General features: G+C 39.8%; 1 protein-coding gene across 1 annotated transcript in view; it reads left to right on the top strand.

Moving 5' to 3' along the window:
* The window catches only part of BGN (biglycan), a 58,120-nt gene that overhangs the window by 14,289 nt on the left and 26,034 nt on the right, over nt 1–17,797 (top strand). Inside the window, exon 2 of the mRNA XM_063432724.1 lies at nt 9,187–9,427. Within this exon, the coding sequence (XP_063288794.1) occupies nt 9,202–9,427 (226 nt within the window). The 5' untranslated portion in view covers nt 9,187–9,201. The remainder of the gene's footprint in view (nt 1–9,186; nt 9,428–17,797) is intronic.

Here is a 17,797-nt window from a genome sequence, read left to right as displayed (position 1 = left end):
ATTCCGTAGCGCTGTACAAAGGGATGCTCTGATTTTTACGTTTGTTTGGGTCAATTGATGTCCTTGAAATAAACATTGAGGATGAAATTGACATGATTATTTTACTGAAACCACACAACAAACTGAAAGCGATGAATGCAATCCAAAGAGGGGGGATTAAATAAACCCAGTGTCCTGTTTTGCAAGAGTTTGGCTCATGAATTGAGAGAAAACATGATGTGGGAAAATTGTTGTAATACGTACGCCTAAGAACCAAATAAAGACCAGATGTTGTGCACCCCTCCCCTTCCCCCCCCAACCCCTCCAGTCAGCATTTGGCCCCACATGTTGCTTTCAAGCTGAATGAAATGAGTAAAAAAAGGTGTCTATGCAACTTACCTTCATGCTTGAGAAATTCTGACTCACAAAGAAATAGTGTCTAAGCTGTCAGGACTCTTTTAGGAGAACCCAACTCCAGTGCTAGATCCTGGCCCAGTTCTGCCTCCTGCACCCCAATATTATTTGTCTTCTACCCTCTAATTTGTAATAAAGGGGGGCATTTTTTTTTAATAAAATTCTATCTAATTTTCTTTGCATGTTCCATCGAAAACTAAAATAGTGGACATAACCAAGCTACTGCGATGAATGGCGAATAAAATTGCATGATACGGTAAAAATTGCACACAAATAAATAAAGTACCGTGTTCAGCCAACATTACACTCATAATATACTTTAAAAATTCATTGAGACCTCTGGGCTCTTGCTCAACCATACAGGACATTAGTATTTTAATCAAACAAGAAAGGAACGATAGAGTTTTTCATTTGCTCTGATATATATACGTATACGCATACGTATACATTGCAAGAGAGCAAAAGTATAGACAAATACATTGCTCCATTTTTGTTCTGTGGCTTTAAATAAATGGTTAAATGACATGCTTAAATGTTCTCTACTGTAAGCGCTGTTTTCTGGACAGTGTGGGTAGGGATAGGCTATGTTTAGGTATACACGCTGCCAACTGGGTGAGCTGGCAGTGGTGGTTAAAAAGCAGGAATACAGTGTTTGGCCACAGGACAGTTGAGATATATTTAAGACAGAATTTTTAGTACAGCTCAAACTCCTATTGGCTTTGTAGTGGCATTTCTGTATGGCATCCTATAGGGGTGCCAACAGATTAACGCAATATGATCTGATGGTATTGGACAGTGAAAAGAATAATGGGAATTGACCTCCCAATAATAGCTAAAAGGTTCATTTTGCTTTGTACAGTGCCTAATAAATCTTTAAACAGTAAAATCATTCTCACTAAACAGGGGAATGCAGACAAGTGACAAAGGAATCAGAAAAAAAAAAAAAAGAAAAGAAACAATGCATTCAAAACGTACACGTTTCTATACATTTTGAATACACTTTATTTTAGTAAGAGTATCCTACGTTTCTATCTCTACATACAGTACAACTGATGGTGGGAAATTAGTAGCAGCTTTTTAAAACATGTTTTTTAGATTATACACTTAAATGGTTACTCCAGGAACCATGACCACTTCACTGAATTGAAGTGGTCATGGTACCTAGAACTTGCATGTGAAGCATTTGTATAAAATTGTGCACCTACAGAAACTCATCCTTCCGTAACTCCACCTCCAGTCATGCCAATAGGACAAGAGTTCCGAGTGGCTAATGTTAACCATCTGCACCAGCACGAACAGCATGCTGGCGCCAGAGAGCCACTGGCCGCACACCCCCCTATGCTGTCCCTGTCCTCCTGACAGTAGCATGTCAAGCGCATGACAATAGATGCCTGTCGTCATCTTCTCAACACAACTCATTGAGAATGTGTAAATGAAAACCATCTGATTGGTCAATCCACTGAAACTGAAAGTGTGTGCTGGAAAAAAAAAGAGAGGGCTTACAGTAGCTGCAGACACTAGATCTGCAGCTATTACAAGCTAATTTCCCTATACATGCATGTTTTCTATTGGAATTTATCTAGTAGTTTAAAAAACAATATATATATATACACTGGACACTCAGGAACGGTACATGGCTCCCAACCACCACCTCCTTCTAAAAAAGCTGTTCTCACCATATATACCCCACTAGGTCGTGCCTCCCAGTCCAGCGCCCTTTCCAGGGGCATCAGAGACCCACAAGAATGCCATAGAGGCACAGCGCGCCTGAGCAGGAACAATCACCCTGGAACTCCTGATCGGATCACAGACCAGCTTTGGTCCGGTAAATCTTTGTTCCAGAGTCACCTAGCAGAGCGCTTATTGGAGGGGAGATAGAGAAGGTGGTGAGGCAACCAACGGTACCCAGGGCTTAAGGGAGGTCCATGTACCTGCCGAAAACACTGTTGTTTTATGTGACTGGAGTTTTCCACCCAGCGTTATGGAACTCTGCACTGGGTGTTACTTCCAGCTAACTTGTCCAACCACCAATGGTACGATCTCTTTTTGGACAGAGTGGGCGCACTGAAGAGAGCTTTCAGGAGACACCATTTGTTTGGGGATGTGGGCATGGGAAGCTAAAGTTTTCTGTAAAAATGGTAACTGGCGTCGAAGTATCTGGCCGCTAATTCAATTAACTGCTCAGGTGCAGACCCCTAGGTGCCAGGTATGTTGCAATCCCTATTGTTCTCCTTGGGGCCTCCAGTTGAGGACCCAGGTATAAAAGTGTTTTCTTAATAAAATCAGTTCTACTTCATCCTACACCAAATCTTGGCTAGTGCTTGGGGTGAATCTCCTTAACAACTATAATTCTCTGATATCATCACAGGGCTATCATTACTGAGGAAAAGGGGGTCCTTGGTGGGGACACTTGGGTCCCCTGCGAGTAGGCCACGACAAATATACTGTACATATTTTTTCAACTGAGTGTTCCTATAAGGAGATAGGAGTGTTATTTTAATGGAGGAATTTTTTGATGTCCCCAATAGGACTACGGCCCAACTAACTAACCTTTCGTCCTTCGCCATGGGTAAATGCCACATTCTTTTTAATGTAGCAGCTTCCTGTTTCCATTTCCACACATAAGTAAGTCAGTTAATTTGTGTCTATTCCCTTACATTTTTGCATTGTTGCGGTAATAATTAGCATGAAGAGAATCCAGACATATAAAAGATAGAAGGTTCAAAGTGGGGCAGAAGATGCAGATCTACAGATTTTTCATGGAATTTCAAATATTCATCTGAAGATTAAAGAGGCCGCAATGTGAGTTTTATCAGATTCCAGCAGTTTATCAGGAAACAATGCAGGTAAAATAGTCACTAAGCGCCGATTTGAAAGAAATAAATGCCTTGCATGCTTTTCAAAATGTGAAAAAACACAGTTTATTGCCGTTTTCTGCTTATACTGCATTCTTTAATTCCCTAAGGTTTTAACAAGATGTAGGAGGGTTTTCGCAACAATCTGAAATGTAATGCTATGTGGTAAGGGCACATATCAACACAATTTACAAAAATCACATTTAAAGGGACAGTCTAAGCACCAACATCACTTTATCTTAATGAAAGGATCGTGGGGGATAGATTCTTCTCCAGCTTCGTCACAGTTGAAAATAGTGAAATTTCGGACCACACCCCTTGTGTCCGTCATTCAGACAACCACTTCGGGCTTCCGACTAAAATAGATTTAATAATTGAATCAATATTATGTCCTAAGTTAGCAATGCAAAGTATGTTGATCCCAGACACTGGGTGCACGTCCAGTGAGAAGCAGTGGATTCAAAGTGTCTCATAGATAAGCTCTTGTATGGAGATTTTCACACTATAAGCTGCGTGTGCACCGTATGTCAGTTGCATTCATGGGATATCACAGCATCAGAGCATAAAAATATGTGTGTGTTTTTATTGCAGTAAAAGATAACAGTATTATGACATTCACAGTTAAAATCCAACGTAGAACTTGGAAAATAGCATTTATTATTTTCCCAAACTTGATAGATTTTATTCATATTAAGTTGTGTGCAATATATAAATGTTTGCCATGAAAGGAAAGCTCTATTTCTCCTGAGTCCTGAACAATATGATATATAGTAAGTGTTGGTGCACTTAGTATGAAAGAGGTTAAAGGGTTAAGGTTGGAGGGCTCACTTAACAGTGTGAAAGGGGAATTACATGCAGCATAAGCTACACAAGAGAGTGTTTTGGGCAGCTTGTTTAAAGGGAAACTCCAGTGCCAGGAAAACAATCCGTTTTCCTGGCACTGTAGGTCCCCTCTCCCTCCCACCTCCCAATCCCCGGTTGCTGAAGGGGTGAAAACCCCTTCAGTCACTTACCAGAGGAAGCGACATGTCCTCCGCCGCCGCTCCTCCTAGTGATTGCGTCGGCCGGTGGGCGAGACTGATCCAGCCCACCGGCCAGTGCCGCGCATGCGCATTAGAGCTCCCCATAGGACAGCCACTAGAGGTGGAGTTAACCCTGCAAGGTAATTATTGCAGTTTATGAAAAAAAACTGCAATAATCACACTTGCAGGGTTAAGGGTAGTGGGAGTTGGCACCCAGACCACTCCAATGGGCAGCACACGTTGATGAACAAGAGGCACTTAGAAAACAAATCAAATCACAGAACATCAAAAACAACCTGCCGATACTACATGTCCTTTTCCCGTCAGTGAAGATATAGCAGAGATGAAGAACAGACCTACGCATTTTGCCCGTTTTACGTTGACTTCATCAGACACTAAATAAACAGAAATGCATAAAAAAAAACAACATATACATTTATTTTTATACATTTTATCTGCAGATCTGCCTTTTATTACGGTGTTCTAGAAGATTTGGAAAAATCAATGTTTCTACAGATGTATTGTAAATTAAACGGTAATACCTTGCCAATGTTTGTTGTGAAATGTTTCCAATTGCCTGATGAGAGGTGTGCTACATCACAGGTGTACCTAAACATTTAGACATGAAATTAGTCCAGGGTTTTACATATCTTTTAAGAGTTAACACTGTATTGCTTCAATTCATTGCAAGCAGTTATTCACTTGCCATTTTTTGCCTGTAATTGTGAAGACAGAAGATAGATTGAGGCTATAATTTTGTTGCTATTTTTGCTGGACATTCAAATAAGCTATGGTCATTTTGTGTAGGGGGTCACGCCGCAGAATGTATCAAAAGTTAAAGAAGATGGCTTTTACCCCTCTGCTTTCTCTCTTGATTTTTGAAAACCTTTAAGTCATTCTTCTCTGTGGTATGTAATTAATTTTTTTCACTTTCTTCACTAAGTACAGAACAGCAATTGCTAAATAGAAGAAAGTTAAAAATAAATTTAGTTCATATAATCAGCTCCTGCAAAGTACCAGTTATCTTATTCGTCATGATAAAATGCTTGTTGCTCATAGCTTGGCATATTTTTTAAGGGGGAACGGTCACTTCTCTGTAGTTTACACCATCAAATAAAAAACTGAAAATTACCTATTACTTGTGTCAATCTTTTTTTTATGGGATGCGCCCGTTTTCATTTAAATTTATATCAAAGATTTAACAAATTACTTTATAATTCAGCTCAGACAAGGCACACCCAGGGCAAATTATGCTAATAAAGAGGAGAAATAGAAACATTGTTTCAGTCTTTCTCTGCTCTGTATGCATTCTCTGTGCTGACTGCCAGGTGCAAAGGAATGAACTTGTAATGATGATTGACATGGAACTAAGATGGAGGCGCCCAGTCGCAGGATAAAGAGGTGTGGTTTTCTACACTTATAGGGTTATTCAATAAAGTTTTTTTTTTTTTTAAAGCTTTATTTAGCATAACAATTTTTTTATGTTGTTATTGATAGCATATGTTGTTTTCTTGCAATGGTAATAGTTATCATTACCATACATAGCATTGCCATAATTACATTTAGTTATATTGTGGTAGCTGTCAATTCAACTGTAAAGCAGGGCAGAAAGGGTAATTGTACTGGCCCAAACATGTCTGACTAAAAACAAACACATTTTGGGCGCACAACTTCACTTCCAGGTCATGACAGGTCAGACGGCTTTTGGTTGTGACGGTGGGGTCACATCAGGTACACTACTTGTTTTCGACAGTTACACACACACATTACTTGGACTCAGCTAAGATATTTCCGTTTTTTTTTTCTTAATTACTTCGCCAACTTAGAAGCATTTGAATATTTTTTCAAACCTTTTCTCTTTAACGTGTTATTTTATTAAAATTATTAATTATTATAATTTAAATAAACGCATTACAACACTTTATTCGTGTACATATTTTGTGGTTAATTTTCTTAAATATATTGGAGATAAATGATAGTGTTCTCAGCTTGTATTTTCTTATAGAGAGTTCATATATCCATCTCCCACTCACAAAAGTCTCAGAAATGTCAAGCATGTACGATGACACATATCTGGTGGGCATGAACAAAATTGTCATCATTGTTGAAAATTGTTAATGATCTTATCAACAATGTCTCTTGGTGTGACAAGCTTTTCCACCTAAGGTTTTCTACTTTTTATGAAGAATTTCAGATTAATTTTCAAGAATCATTCCACAAAGATCTATTAAATAAATGTTTAATATAATTCCATATGTTTGTATGAGATTTAGTGATTTTTTTTGTAATTTCCCTAAAAGGTTTTGATATCTGTTAAAGGGGCACTATAGTCACTAGTGATGTACCGAACTGTTCGCTGGCGAATAGTTCCAGGCGAACATAGCATGTTCGCGTTCGCCACGGCGGGCGAACACATGCGCGGTTCGATCCGCCCCCTATTCCACATCATTGAGTAAACTTTGACCCTGTGCCTCACGGTCAGCAGACACATTCCAGCAAATTAGCAGCAGTCCCTCCCTCCCAGACCCTCCCACCTCCTGCCAAGTGACCCTATTTACGGCGAACAGTCCCTATTCTGCTCTGTGTCAGTGTGTATCAGGGATCCTTAGGATAGGTGTCAATCCATATCTGCCAAGTGACCTTATGTAGGGGGAACAGTCCCTATTCTGCTCTGTGTCAGTGTGTATCAGGGTCCCTGAGGACAGGTGTCAATCCATATCTGCCAAGTGACCCCATGTAGGGGGAACAGTCCCTATTCTGCTCTGTGTCAGTGTGTATCAGGGTCCCTGATGACAGGTGTCAATCCATATCTGCCAAGTGACCCTATGTAGGGGGAACAGTCTCTATTCTGCTCTGTGTCAGTGTGTATCAGGGTCCCTGAGGACAGGTGTCAATCCATATCTGCCAAGTGACCCTATGTAGGGGGAACAGTCCCTATTCTGCTCTGTGTCAGTGTGTATCAGGGTTTCTGAGGACAGGTGTCAATCCATATGTCAAGGTGTCAATATGTCATATGTCAGGTGTCAATCCATATCCATTGTGATTTAGGAATGTTAGGTGATTTCTGCCCTTTATGGATTAAAACCAGACTCTGCATCAACTGTGTAATTTTCCATGGGAGTTTTGCCATGGATCCCCCTCCGGCATGCCACAGTCCAGGTGTTAGTCCCCTTGAAATAACTTTTCCATCACTATTGTGGCCAGAAAGAGTCCCAGTGGGTTCTAAAATTCGCCTGCCCATTGAAGTCTATGGCGGTTCGTCCGGTTCACCGGTTCGCGAACGTTTGCGGAAGTTCGCGTTCGCCATTCGCAAACCGAAAATTTTGTGTTCGCAACATCACTAATAGTCACCAGAACAACTACAGCTTATTGTATTTGTTCTGGTGAGTAGAATTATTCCCTTCAGGCTTTTTGCAGTATACATTGTCTTTTCAGAGAAAATACAGTGTTTACATTACAGTTTAGGAATAACTTCACTAGCCACTCCTCATATGACTGCTAGAGGTGTTTCTTGGGGCATTGCTGCGCAGTGAACAGCACTGCCTTTCAGTGTCTCTACCCTCTGCATGAAGACACTGAACTTTCCCTATAGAGATGCATTGATTCAATGTATTTCTATGAGGAGATGCTGGTTGGCCAGGGCTAGTGCCACATTTGGCTTCTATTGGCTCTGCCTCTGAACTGCCTCATTGGCAGTCTGTGCCAATCCTATAGGAAAGCATTGTGATTGGCTCAGATAATCAATGATATCAGACAAGCTGGCAGATCAGGGGCAGAGCCAGCAGCTGCAGACCTGAAGAAAAGTAAGATGTTATTACATTTAGGGATGCCAGGGGGGCTAGATGGTGGTTTTAACACCACATTGTCAGGAATACATGTCTGTGTATCTGACCCTATAGTGTTCCTTTAATTCTTATTTACTAGGCCTTATTTTTACAAGCAGGTTTCTCCATAGAGTCAATGTCTTTACCCTTTATTGACTTCACTGTGTTCTAAATATGAATCAAAGAGCAAATTAAAGAGTCTATGCTTTCTTTTGGAAAGCAAAGGAAATATCTCTGCAACTGTTAATCTTCCTTCGCAATTCTTTATTTATAAAATGCATTAATATAGACATACATACTTATAGTAATGACTAGATGAAGCAAAAATAGATCCCACATTTTGAAGCATAATAAAAAAAGTAGGTCAACTGTACCGCTAAAATAAAAAAGCCGAAACAAATTAAAAGAGAAAAAGATATCAAGGGAGAGTAAGTTAAGGAGACAAAGAACAACTGTTCTGAGAAGCAATAGTAGGACCATCCAGACTCTAGGAAGTTGTCTCTGTAGCCAAAGGTGTCTACAAAGCTGAAAGGACTTTTGTAGAGCCATGGACCATAGTTAGCTTATCTATTGACATGTTATCTGCAACGTTGTGTAAAACTGTTGTGTCTATTAAAACGGTCAACTGGTCATGTTAAAAGGATCACCAAATAGCAGAGAACATTATACAGCAAAGATCTAATATATTTCCTGTAAAAAATTGCTAATATTTAAATTGTCCATGTTCCAAACAGTTACATACCCAACTTGCTGTTTCAAATCTAACTGTTAAGCTATGTTTACAAGTTAGTTAAGTAGATAGTGCAAAAGAAGTTTGAACCTCCCAGAATCCTGTGTGTCAGACTTTTGCTTATAAATGGTGCTTCAACATAGAACATTGCTGATGTGTTACTTACTAGAAAGGTTAGATGTATCACAGAGTTAGAATTATGATAATTGTAACATAGTAAACGGAAATGTTCTAATATGAACAACGTTTTAATGTAGCGTCCATATAAGACATAAGAGGTTTTATTAATCATGAGGCTGAAAGGTTGCTTTTAATTTTTTAATCTGTAGCTTTATTAATGTTTATTTTTTTTTCTCTTCAAGGTTTCTTCTCCAAAAATGAAGGTCTTCCTTTTTCTATGCTCCTACGTGATCTTCTGTAAAGCCCTGCCTTTTGAGCAGAGAGGATTCTGGGATTTTTCCATGGATGATGGATTTAGTATGATGCAAGATGAGGGTTCAGGAATAGCACCTACTCCAACCCCTGGCTCCGACGGTCCTACTCTAGACTTATGTCCGTTTGGTTGTCATTGCCATTTGCGTGTTGTGCAGTGCTCCGATCTGGGTGAGTTGATGTTGATTTACTTCGAAAACTAAAAGGCTGCTTGCAAATGTTTTCTTATAATTGTATTTTACGAGCGGCTGACAAAGTTCTAAAACAAAAATGTGCATAGTTGAAGCGTAATCTTTTTAATTTGCAATTATGAATTCTGCCCGTGTTGCCAAAATAGAGATGATCGATCGAAGAACAGATGATTCATGGCCTGGGGGGTCAGTCACTAAACGTTGATTTTATTGACAGATCATAGAAATGAGAAGTGACAAATACAGAAGCAGTAAAAAAGAAATCTGTATTTATATATTGCATGTTTAATAAATATATAATATATAAGTATAAAAATTTTGATTTTTCACTGCTGCTCCTGTTTTGTTTACTTTTTATCATCATGATCTGTGAACCAAATGGCGGTAAAATATTCTTATCAGTGCTCTGGAAAATAGATTTGTAACATTTATATTAAATATATATTTTGGAGAACGCTGACTTGCCCGTTTTTACACTATTTTGGTTCTTCTGCTTCATTTCCCAAATCAGTTTTTACATCACTGAAATTGTGCAGAGCTGAACTAACGAATGGCCGAAATTGGGCCATTGTGAAAAAAATTCTATTTTTAGAAAAAAATGATTTGGCCGTGCCAATTTTTATCATTGAGCACAAATCTAGTTATGAGTTACAACCTGCATTAAAGAAGTGTTAATCTATTCCTTTTGATAAGAATTTTCAAATAAATTAATAAATAATTTGAATTTAACCCTGACACTCTAAATATGAGCATTCATCTCTTAGTGTCTGGTAGGGGATGTGGAGTGGAGTTCTTGTTTTGATATATAAATTGTCAGGATTATTCACTAAAGTGAGAATTCAACGTGAATTTTAAATTTAAAGGGACACAATAGTCACCAGTAACAACTACAGCTTATTGAATTTGTTCTGGTGAGTAGAATCATTCCCTTCAAGCTTTTTGCAGTAAACATGGTCTTTTCAGAGAATATGCAGTGTTTACATTACAGCCTAGTGATAACTTCACTGGCCACCAGCACTGCATCTAGAGCGAGGCTAACAAGGCATTTGCATTGGGCGGCACTTTCAGGGGCCCGGCTGGCCACCTCAGGGCACCCCGAGGCAGGCAGTTACTTACTATGCAGGCAGGCGGCGAGGAAGCACTGTCCCCTGAGCTCTCCATGCTCAGCTCCCTCACGCGCACCGCAGTGATGTCATTGCCAGAATATGACGTCACTCTAGCTCCTGGCATTACTAAACGGCACGCGAGGGAGCTGAGCAGAAGGATTACAGCTCCCTTGCCGCCTGCATTGAACGTCTGCCCGCCCAGCACCACAGGAGCCAGAGTGCCCAGCAGCACAGGAGCCAGCCCAGCCAACAGCACAGGAACCAGCCCAGCCAGCAGCAGTCCCATTGGACATCAGGGACATGTGCCCCATTGGACTCCAGGGAAGAATCCACTCCAGCTCTCCCAAAGGTAGGGAGGCTGGGTGGATTTATATTAAAATAAATTACATATCATTTGTGAGTTTGTTAGACAATGTGTGTGAGTGTGTCAGTATCAAGGTGTGCATCAGTGTGTGTGTATGTGTGTCTGTCTGTCAGTGAATGTGTGTCAGTTTGTGTCTGAGTGAATGTGTGCGTCTGTTAGGGAATGTGTGTCTGTCAGTGTACGTTTGTCAGTGAATGTGTATATTAGTGAATGTGTGTGTGTGTGTCTGTGAGTGTGTCTCTCAGTGTACATCTGTCAGTGAATGTGTGTGTCTGTCAGTGTGTGTCTGTCAGTATAAGTCTGTTAGTGAATGTGTCTGATAGTAAGCATGTGTCTGTCAGAGTGTGTCCGTCAGTGAATGTGTGTGTGTCTGTCAGAGTGTGTCCGTCAGTGAATGCGTGTGTCTGTCAGTCTGTGTCCGTCAGTGAATGTGTGTGTGTCTGTCAGTGTAAGACTGTCAGTTAATGTGTATGTTAGTATGTGTGTCTGTCAGAGTGTGTCCGTCAGTGAATGTGTGTGTGTCTGTCAGTGAATGTATGTCACTGTATGTATATCTGAGAGTGTGTGCATGTCAGTGAGTGGCTGTGTCAGTGTATGTCTGTCAATGAAAGTGCATGTTAATCTTAAAGCAAGAAGTGCGGCCTTGACAGGAAGGGGAGGGGGGGGGGGTCCGAGTTTTGTTATGCCTAGGGCAGCACAAATTCAAAATACACCACTGCTGTCGACTCCTCAGATGACTGCTAGAGGTGCTTCCTGGGGCAGTGCTGCACAGTGTGACTGCCATTCAGTGTCTCCATCCTCTGTATGGAGACACTGAACTTTCCTGACAGTGTCAGCCAATCCTATGGGAAAGCATTGTGATTGGCTTTGAAAAACACTTCTTATGATGTCAGACAAGCAGGCAGATCAAGGGCAGAGCCAGCAACTGCAGACATAAACAAAAGTAAGATTTAACTTTATTTAGTTGGGCGAGGGGGGGGGGGGGGGAGTGGCAGGGGGCTAAATGTTGGTTTTAACACTATAGGGTCAGGAATACATGTTTGTTTTCCTGACCCTATAGTGTTCCTTTAAAGTCAAAATAGCCAAAGAGGAAATATTATCTAATTCAGAAATGCTTCCAATGCTACTTTGGCCTTAAATTTAAAATTAATTTTGAATTTACTTTGAATTCTCACTTCAGAAAATAACCCTATGTATTTTTCCATTTTCCCATGGGGTTTCAACCTCTTTACATCCACCATGCTTTCATTTAACCTGCATAAAGTTTATGGAGAATATTTTCAGGGATTGGAAAAATAAACATGTCAGATGATTGCGCTGCACAAATGATAAAATTGGTAATGCCTGATTTATTTTTAGTGCGTAATTTCCATTTGCGGATGGGTGAAGCAGCCGTCAATAAGTATGTTCTCATACCCTAACTACACTAAAATATTTATATTCAAGTCATACTATAGAAAGCAGCTGTCTAAGCCAAACAAGGTGAAAAAAAAGATGTGCATGGTTATATCCATTTTCTGCCTGAAAAGTTTGGAAATACAGGAACGTGCCTGGGGTCCCATTAGTGAAAGCATCTTACCTCACTCTTAAATGGGAAGCACGCAATGATTTATGCCATTGGAATGTTTATGATTCTTATGAGTGGCTGGTAAAAGGTTGGAATGTTAAAATGCAAAGATTTTACAAAAAGAAAAAACCCTTCCTGTCCTACAGGCCCCTTAACAATCAGATAATAAAAACATTTGATTATATCAAACCTTGTAGAAGAGGAAAGAGATACACGCTTTGTAAACTTGCTAATTTGCTTGACAGTTGTATATCCGTGACAAATAATTAAAGAATCGGTCAATCGATTTTAAAGAATGTTTGAAACCAAATTTCATCTAGTCCATTATTTTTAGTGAAAAATATTGTGTTTCTAAAAGGAAACGACTTGTGATTCTTGTGACTACTATTAAAGGGACACTGTAGGCACCCAGACCACTTCTGCTCATTGAAGTGGTCTGGGTGCTGTGTTCCTTTTGAACCGAATGCTGCAATGTAAATAAATATGTAAGTCAATGAAGGGTTTCTGACCCTTTATCTACCAGGGAGGGGGAGTATAAGGGAGGGGGGGAGGCAAAATAATTGGTAGTGCCAGGAATACAGATTTGTATGGCACTACAGCTATCCATTTAACATTTCTGTGACAATGAGCTTTACTAAGTCTAAAAGGCTGTTAGACTTGAGCGTTCGATTTCAAATGAATCACGAGTCGCCATCATTTGGGCGATTGGCAAGTCGTCCAAATTCTGTAATTTTGTATCACGAAACAAAGAAAACAAGGAATGAACTAGACATTTTGTTTGTTACATTATTTAGAGTGGCGTTCGTGGCGACAAAGACAATAAAATTAAAGGAACACTATAGTCACCTAAGTTACTTTAGCTAAATAAAGCAGTTTTAGTTTATAGATCATTCCCCTGCAATTTCACTCCTCAATTCACTGTCATTTAGGAGTTAAATCACTTTGTTTCTGTTTATGCAGCCCTAGCCACACCGCCCCTGGCTATGATTGACAGAGCCTGCATGAAAAAAAAAACTGGTTTCACTTTCAAACAGATGTAATTTACCTTAAATAATTGTATCTCAATCTCTAAATTGAACTTTAATCACATACAGGAGGCTCTTGCAGGGTCTAGCAAGCTATTAACATAGCAAGGGATAAGAACATCTTAATTAAACAGAACTTGCAATAAAGAAAGCCTAAATAGGGCTCTCTTTACAGGAAGTGTTTAGGAAGGCTGTGCAAGTCACATGCAGGGAGGTGTGACTAGGGTTCATAAACAAAGGGATTTAACTCCTAAATGGCAGAGGATTGAGCAGTGAGGCTGCAGGGGCATGTTCTATACACCAAAACTGCTTCATTAAGCTAAAGTTGTTCAGGTGACTAGTGTCCCTATTGGAAAATAGTGATTATCTTTTTTCATCTTTTTTTTTATTCGCAAATTAACTGGGAAGTAACTAATAGAGAGAAAAAAGGAGGAAGAGTAAAAAAATTATATTTTTATATTAATAATTTCAAAATACATTTTTTATAAATATATATTTTCCATTGCTTTTATACCCCTTTATTGGTCACTTATTCACACTCGATCTGTTAGCCAAATGGTGCGCTGAAAAATATATATTTTTTACCATGTTGGTTTGTCTGAATCTTTTCTGAGAAAATGATCACACAAACAATGGACAAACAATTTTTTTTTTTGACAAATACGTTCGGACAAAACAAAAACTCTGCCTTGCACAAATCTATTATCTGTATTTTTGAGTGTTGCATCAGTTGAATGCGTGAACATACAGATCAGAGGATGGATGGCTTTGACCTGGGGGCAACTGTAAATAAATGGCCCAATCTCTACTAACTTTTTAAATTCCATTATAAATGTTTTATACTAATAATGCAAGAACTCGAAAAAAAAATGTTACATATATGTTTTAGCATTCTGCTGTTAGACAATAGTCCCTGATCCCCCCGATTCTAGGACCCTCGAGGAAATAGATCTGGTAGACAGCCACTAGAGGAGGAGTTAACACTAGCAGGTAATTATTGCAGTTTAGCACAGGGTTAACGGACCTGGGACACTGCACCCGGATCACTTCAAAGAGCTCAAGTGGTCTGGATGCCTATAGTGTCCCTTTAAGTAGAAAAAATAAATATATGTTTAGGAGAAGGACGCAATGTTTTTAGATGCATGGAGCAGCCTTCTTAGAGAGAGATTTACACCTGGTTGGTGGGTTTTACACTATGTTTTATTAAAGCGACCCTATAGGCACCCAGACCATTTAATATAGTGGTCTGGGCGCACTGTTCCTGTCCCCTTAAACCTGCAGCTGCAAACATTGCTGTTTTAGAGAAACTGCAATTTTTACATTGCTGGGTTAAGACTACATGTAGTGTCTGTCTTTTAGTGTGGATGGGGAACATCTACTTTAGCTATACCTGAAGCTGAGCAAACATCTGGCATAAGGGGGACCTGATATGTGTCAAACCATTCAAACACAGTTTTAGCGAAAAGCCAAATGTTGGAAATGTTGTATTTCACTAAGGGGAGTCAAGGTGTGGGTCTGGACCTGGAGATAGAAGGAAGTTGAGAATCCACACACTAGGCGCAGTGGTAGGCAATCTTCAGGACTCCAGATGTTGCGGACTACGTCTCCTATGATGCCTTGCCAGCTGTATGGCTGCAAGAGCATTATGGGAGATGAAGTCCAAAATATCTGGAGTGCTGAAGGTTGCCTGCCCCTGCAAGGAAATGACGGAGAAGGAGTGAGGGTGGGGAGGACGTATAGCATTTGATGTGATACTGAAAACTTTTTGCAAAAATATTCTATCTACAATACATCACAGGTGCCAGGTCCTGAATTCAGAACTAAAATACTGTACTCCATTAAACGGTACCCCTTAAGTTAAGAGTGCGCCTTCGGGCCTCCTGGCACCATAACAACTTCATTTAGATGTTATATTCTTTGAAGTCTTACTAAAGGAAAATCAGTGGCACAGTCACTTAGTGGGACCCACTCTAATTGACAGCATAACATGTCCTAAAAAATATCAAATTAAAGCATAGCAAGATGGCTATTTACTAAGCAACTGTTTGCACCCAACTCCTGAAACCCGTCCAGTAAAGTTTTAGTTGCTGCATGCCCCTGATCTCCTGAGCTAAATAGTCACATAGAGAAGGTAGTGAATGTGTTTATTATATATAGTCAGTTCACCTTGCCATCTTCCAGGCACTTAAAGAAACACTTAAAGCACCATAACCACTGCAGCACACAATTTAAGTAGTCGGACCGTTTTAGAACAGTTTGACTTCTTAACTGTGGTCCATCAGGCAACCACTCCACTGCGGAGCTAACAATATAAACTACTGATATTGAGGGAACGCCAGGGCACTGCTGCCACCATAACCATTACAGTATGCTGTTGTGGTTATGGTGCTTGAAGTTTTCCTTTAAATTAAGTACATATGAGCACTACCAGCACCAAGGGGACTGACTACCCAGGGACAGTGAACTCTGCAGTGGAGGACAGAGTCGGTTAATTGGAAACCTTTGACCCACGCAGCAAACAGCAGAGTAAAAACAGCTGTTTGTTGTATTGTTAGGGTCGTACATCAGCTTACTGACATTCGCACACATTCGCACATTCACAGACATTCACACACACTGACACAATTATTCACTAAAGTAAAATTGCTAAGAGTTCAGAATCAATTTCAGACTATAGCTCGGAACAGCATCGCTAAAAAAAATATAGCTGTATTTGAGGTTTATACCTTTGGCTACTGTGTCTTAAAAAGTTAAATTCCCTTTGAATCCTCTTCACTTCACACATTAGTAAATAGCCTCTCCAATCTTCTTTTCCGTCCTTCATCATTAGCCAAATCTGTGAAGTACAAGGCAAGGTTGGGAAGTATGAGTTCTAATAGAATTTTCTTAACTGATACTAGAATTTAGAAAAAAGATTCATGGTCCCTTTAAATGGTAAAAAAAGAATTGATATTAGAGTGATGTTATGTAAATAAGCATGCCATTACTAATGTTAAACAGATGCCCAAAAGTCTCATTTTTTAAATCTGCGCTTAACGGCGTATATAGAATGTCTGAATGGATTTTAGAAACGTTAACGTTCTCTACAAAAATAAACAAATCTAATTCACATTGTGTGGAATAAAAGCATAAAATTATGTAAGAAAGCTGGAATCACAAAAAAAGTTCCAAAGTGAAATGAACAATTGCATGATAACGTAAACATTGTTATTCACTAAACTGTGATTTTTAATGAAAAACAAATGTCCATAATTTCTCCAAGTATCCAAACAGTTTTGTGGTCCTTACATGTATTATGGTGCAAGGACGCCCCCTGCTTTTATCACTAGTATTGCTTGCATAATCTGTTTCTACCTTGTGCCCATTAAAAGGACACTATTGGCACTAAGACCACCTCAACTCATTGAATTTGTATGGTTGGAGTCTCCCTGTTCCCCCTTAGTCCTGCAATATAGAACATGGTAGTTTTAGAAGAAACTGTCTGCAATAGTTACATTGCAGGACTAAGACAGCGTCTAGTGGCTGTCTATCAAACAGCCACTAGAGGCGCTTCCTGGATGTTAATGGACTCTAGGTCACCTAAATGACGCTGGATGTCCTCACGCTCTGCATGAGGACATCCAGCATCAGTAAAATCCCCATAGGTAAGCTTTGTAGGGCCTAATAAGCTCACAGTGCTTGCCACGCATGTGCAATAGATGCCCTCTCCATGCGCTATGGACCCCCCCCCAACACCGGAGGAGACAGAGCACCAACCCAGTGCTAAGGGAAAATTTAGGTAAGTAAAAAAAAAGCATTTTTAACTATTTACATGCTGGTGGTGGGGGGAGGGGGGGAGGGGTGTGTGGCTAGAAAGAAGTAAGTGAACAAAGTTTTTTTTAACCCTTTTATGGGCCCATGGGGGGGGGGGGTTAATCCATAAGTGGGGACAGATTTGTATTCCTAGAGCTATAGGGTTCCTTTAACTCAATTAAATACAGCACAGCGGTACGTATGCATCCTCTGCCCATACAGATGCCTGTCGGAGCAGGATTTTGAAGACCAGATTGTTAAGATGCTACGGAGAGCCATTAGTCCTTAATGAGTTAAATAAATCGTGTTTTAATCGTCTGCACCTGCAGAATGTTTTTGTAGTACAGTAGTTTTCCTATGGGGTATAGCGCCTGATAGTATTTCCATCAAACTGTTTCTGAAATCAGAACAGGGGTCAAGAGTCTTCCTTCTAACAAGAGTCTTCCTTTGAGATTTGCCAATAGACAGTTCTTCAAGCTTTGGTAAATAATAAAAA

Source organism: Pelobates fuscus, chromosome 9, assembly GCF_036172605.1.
Source record: "Pelobates fuscus isolate aPelFus1 chromosome 9, aPelFus1.pri, whole genome shotgun sequence".
NCBI classification, from domain to species: Eukaryota; Metazoa; Chordata; class Amphibia; order Anura; family Pelobatidae; genus Pelobates; species Pelobates fuscus.
Note: the sequence above shows the minus strand (reverse complement) of the source record. Positions and strands in the feature narration are given on the sequence as shown.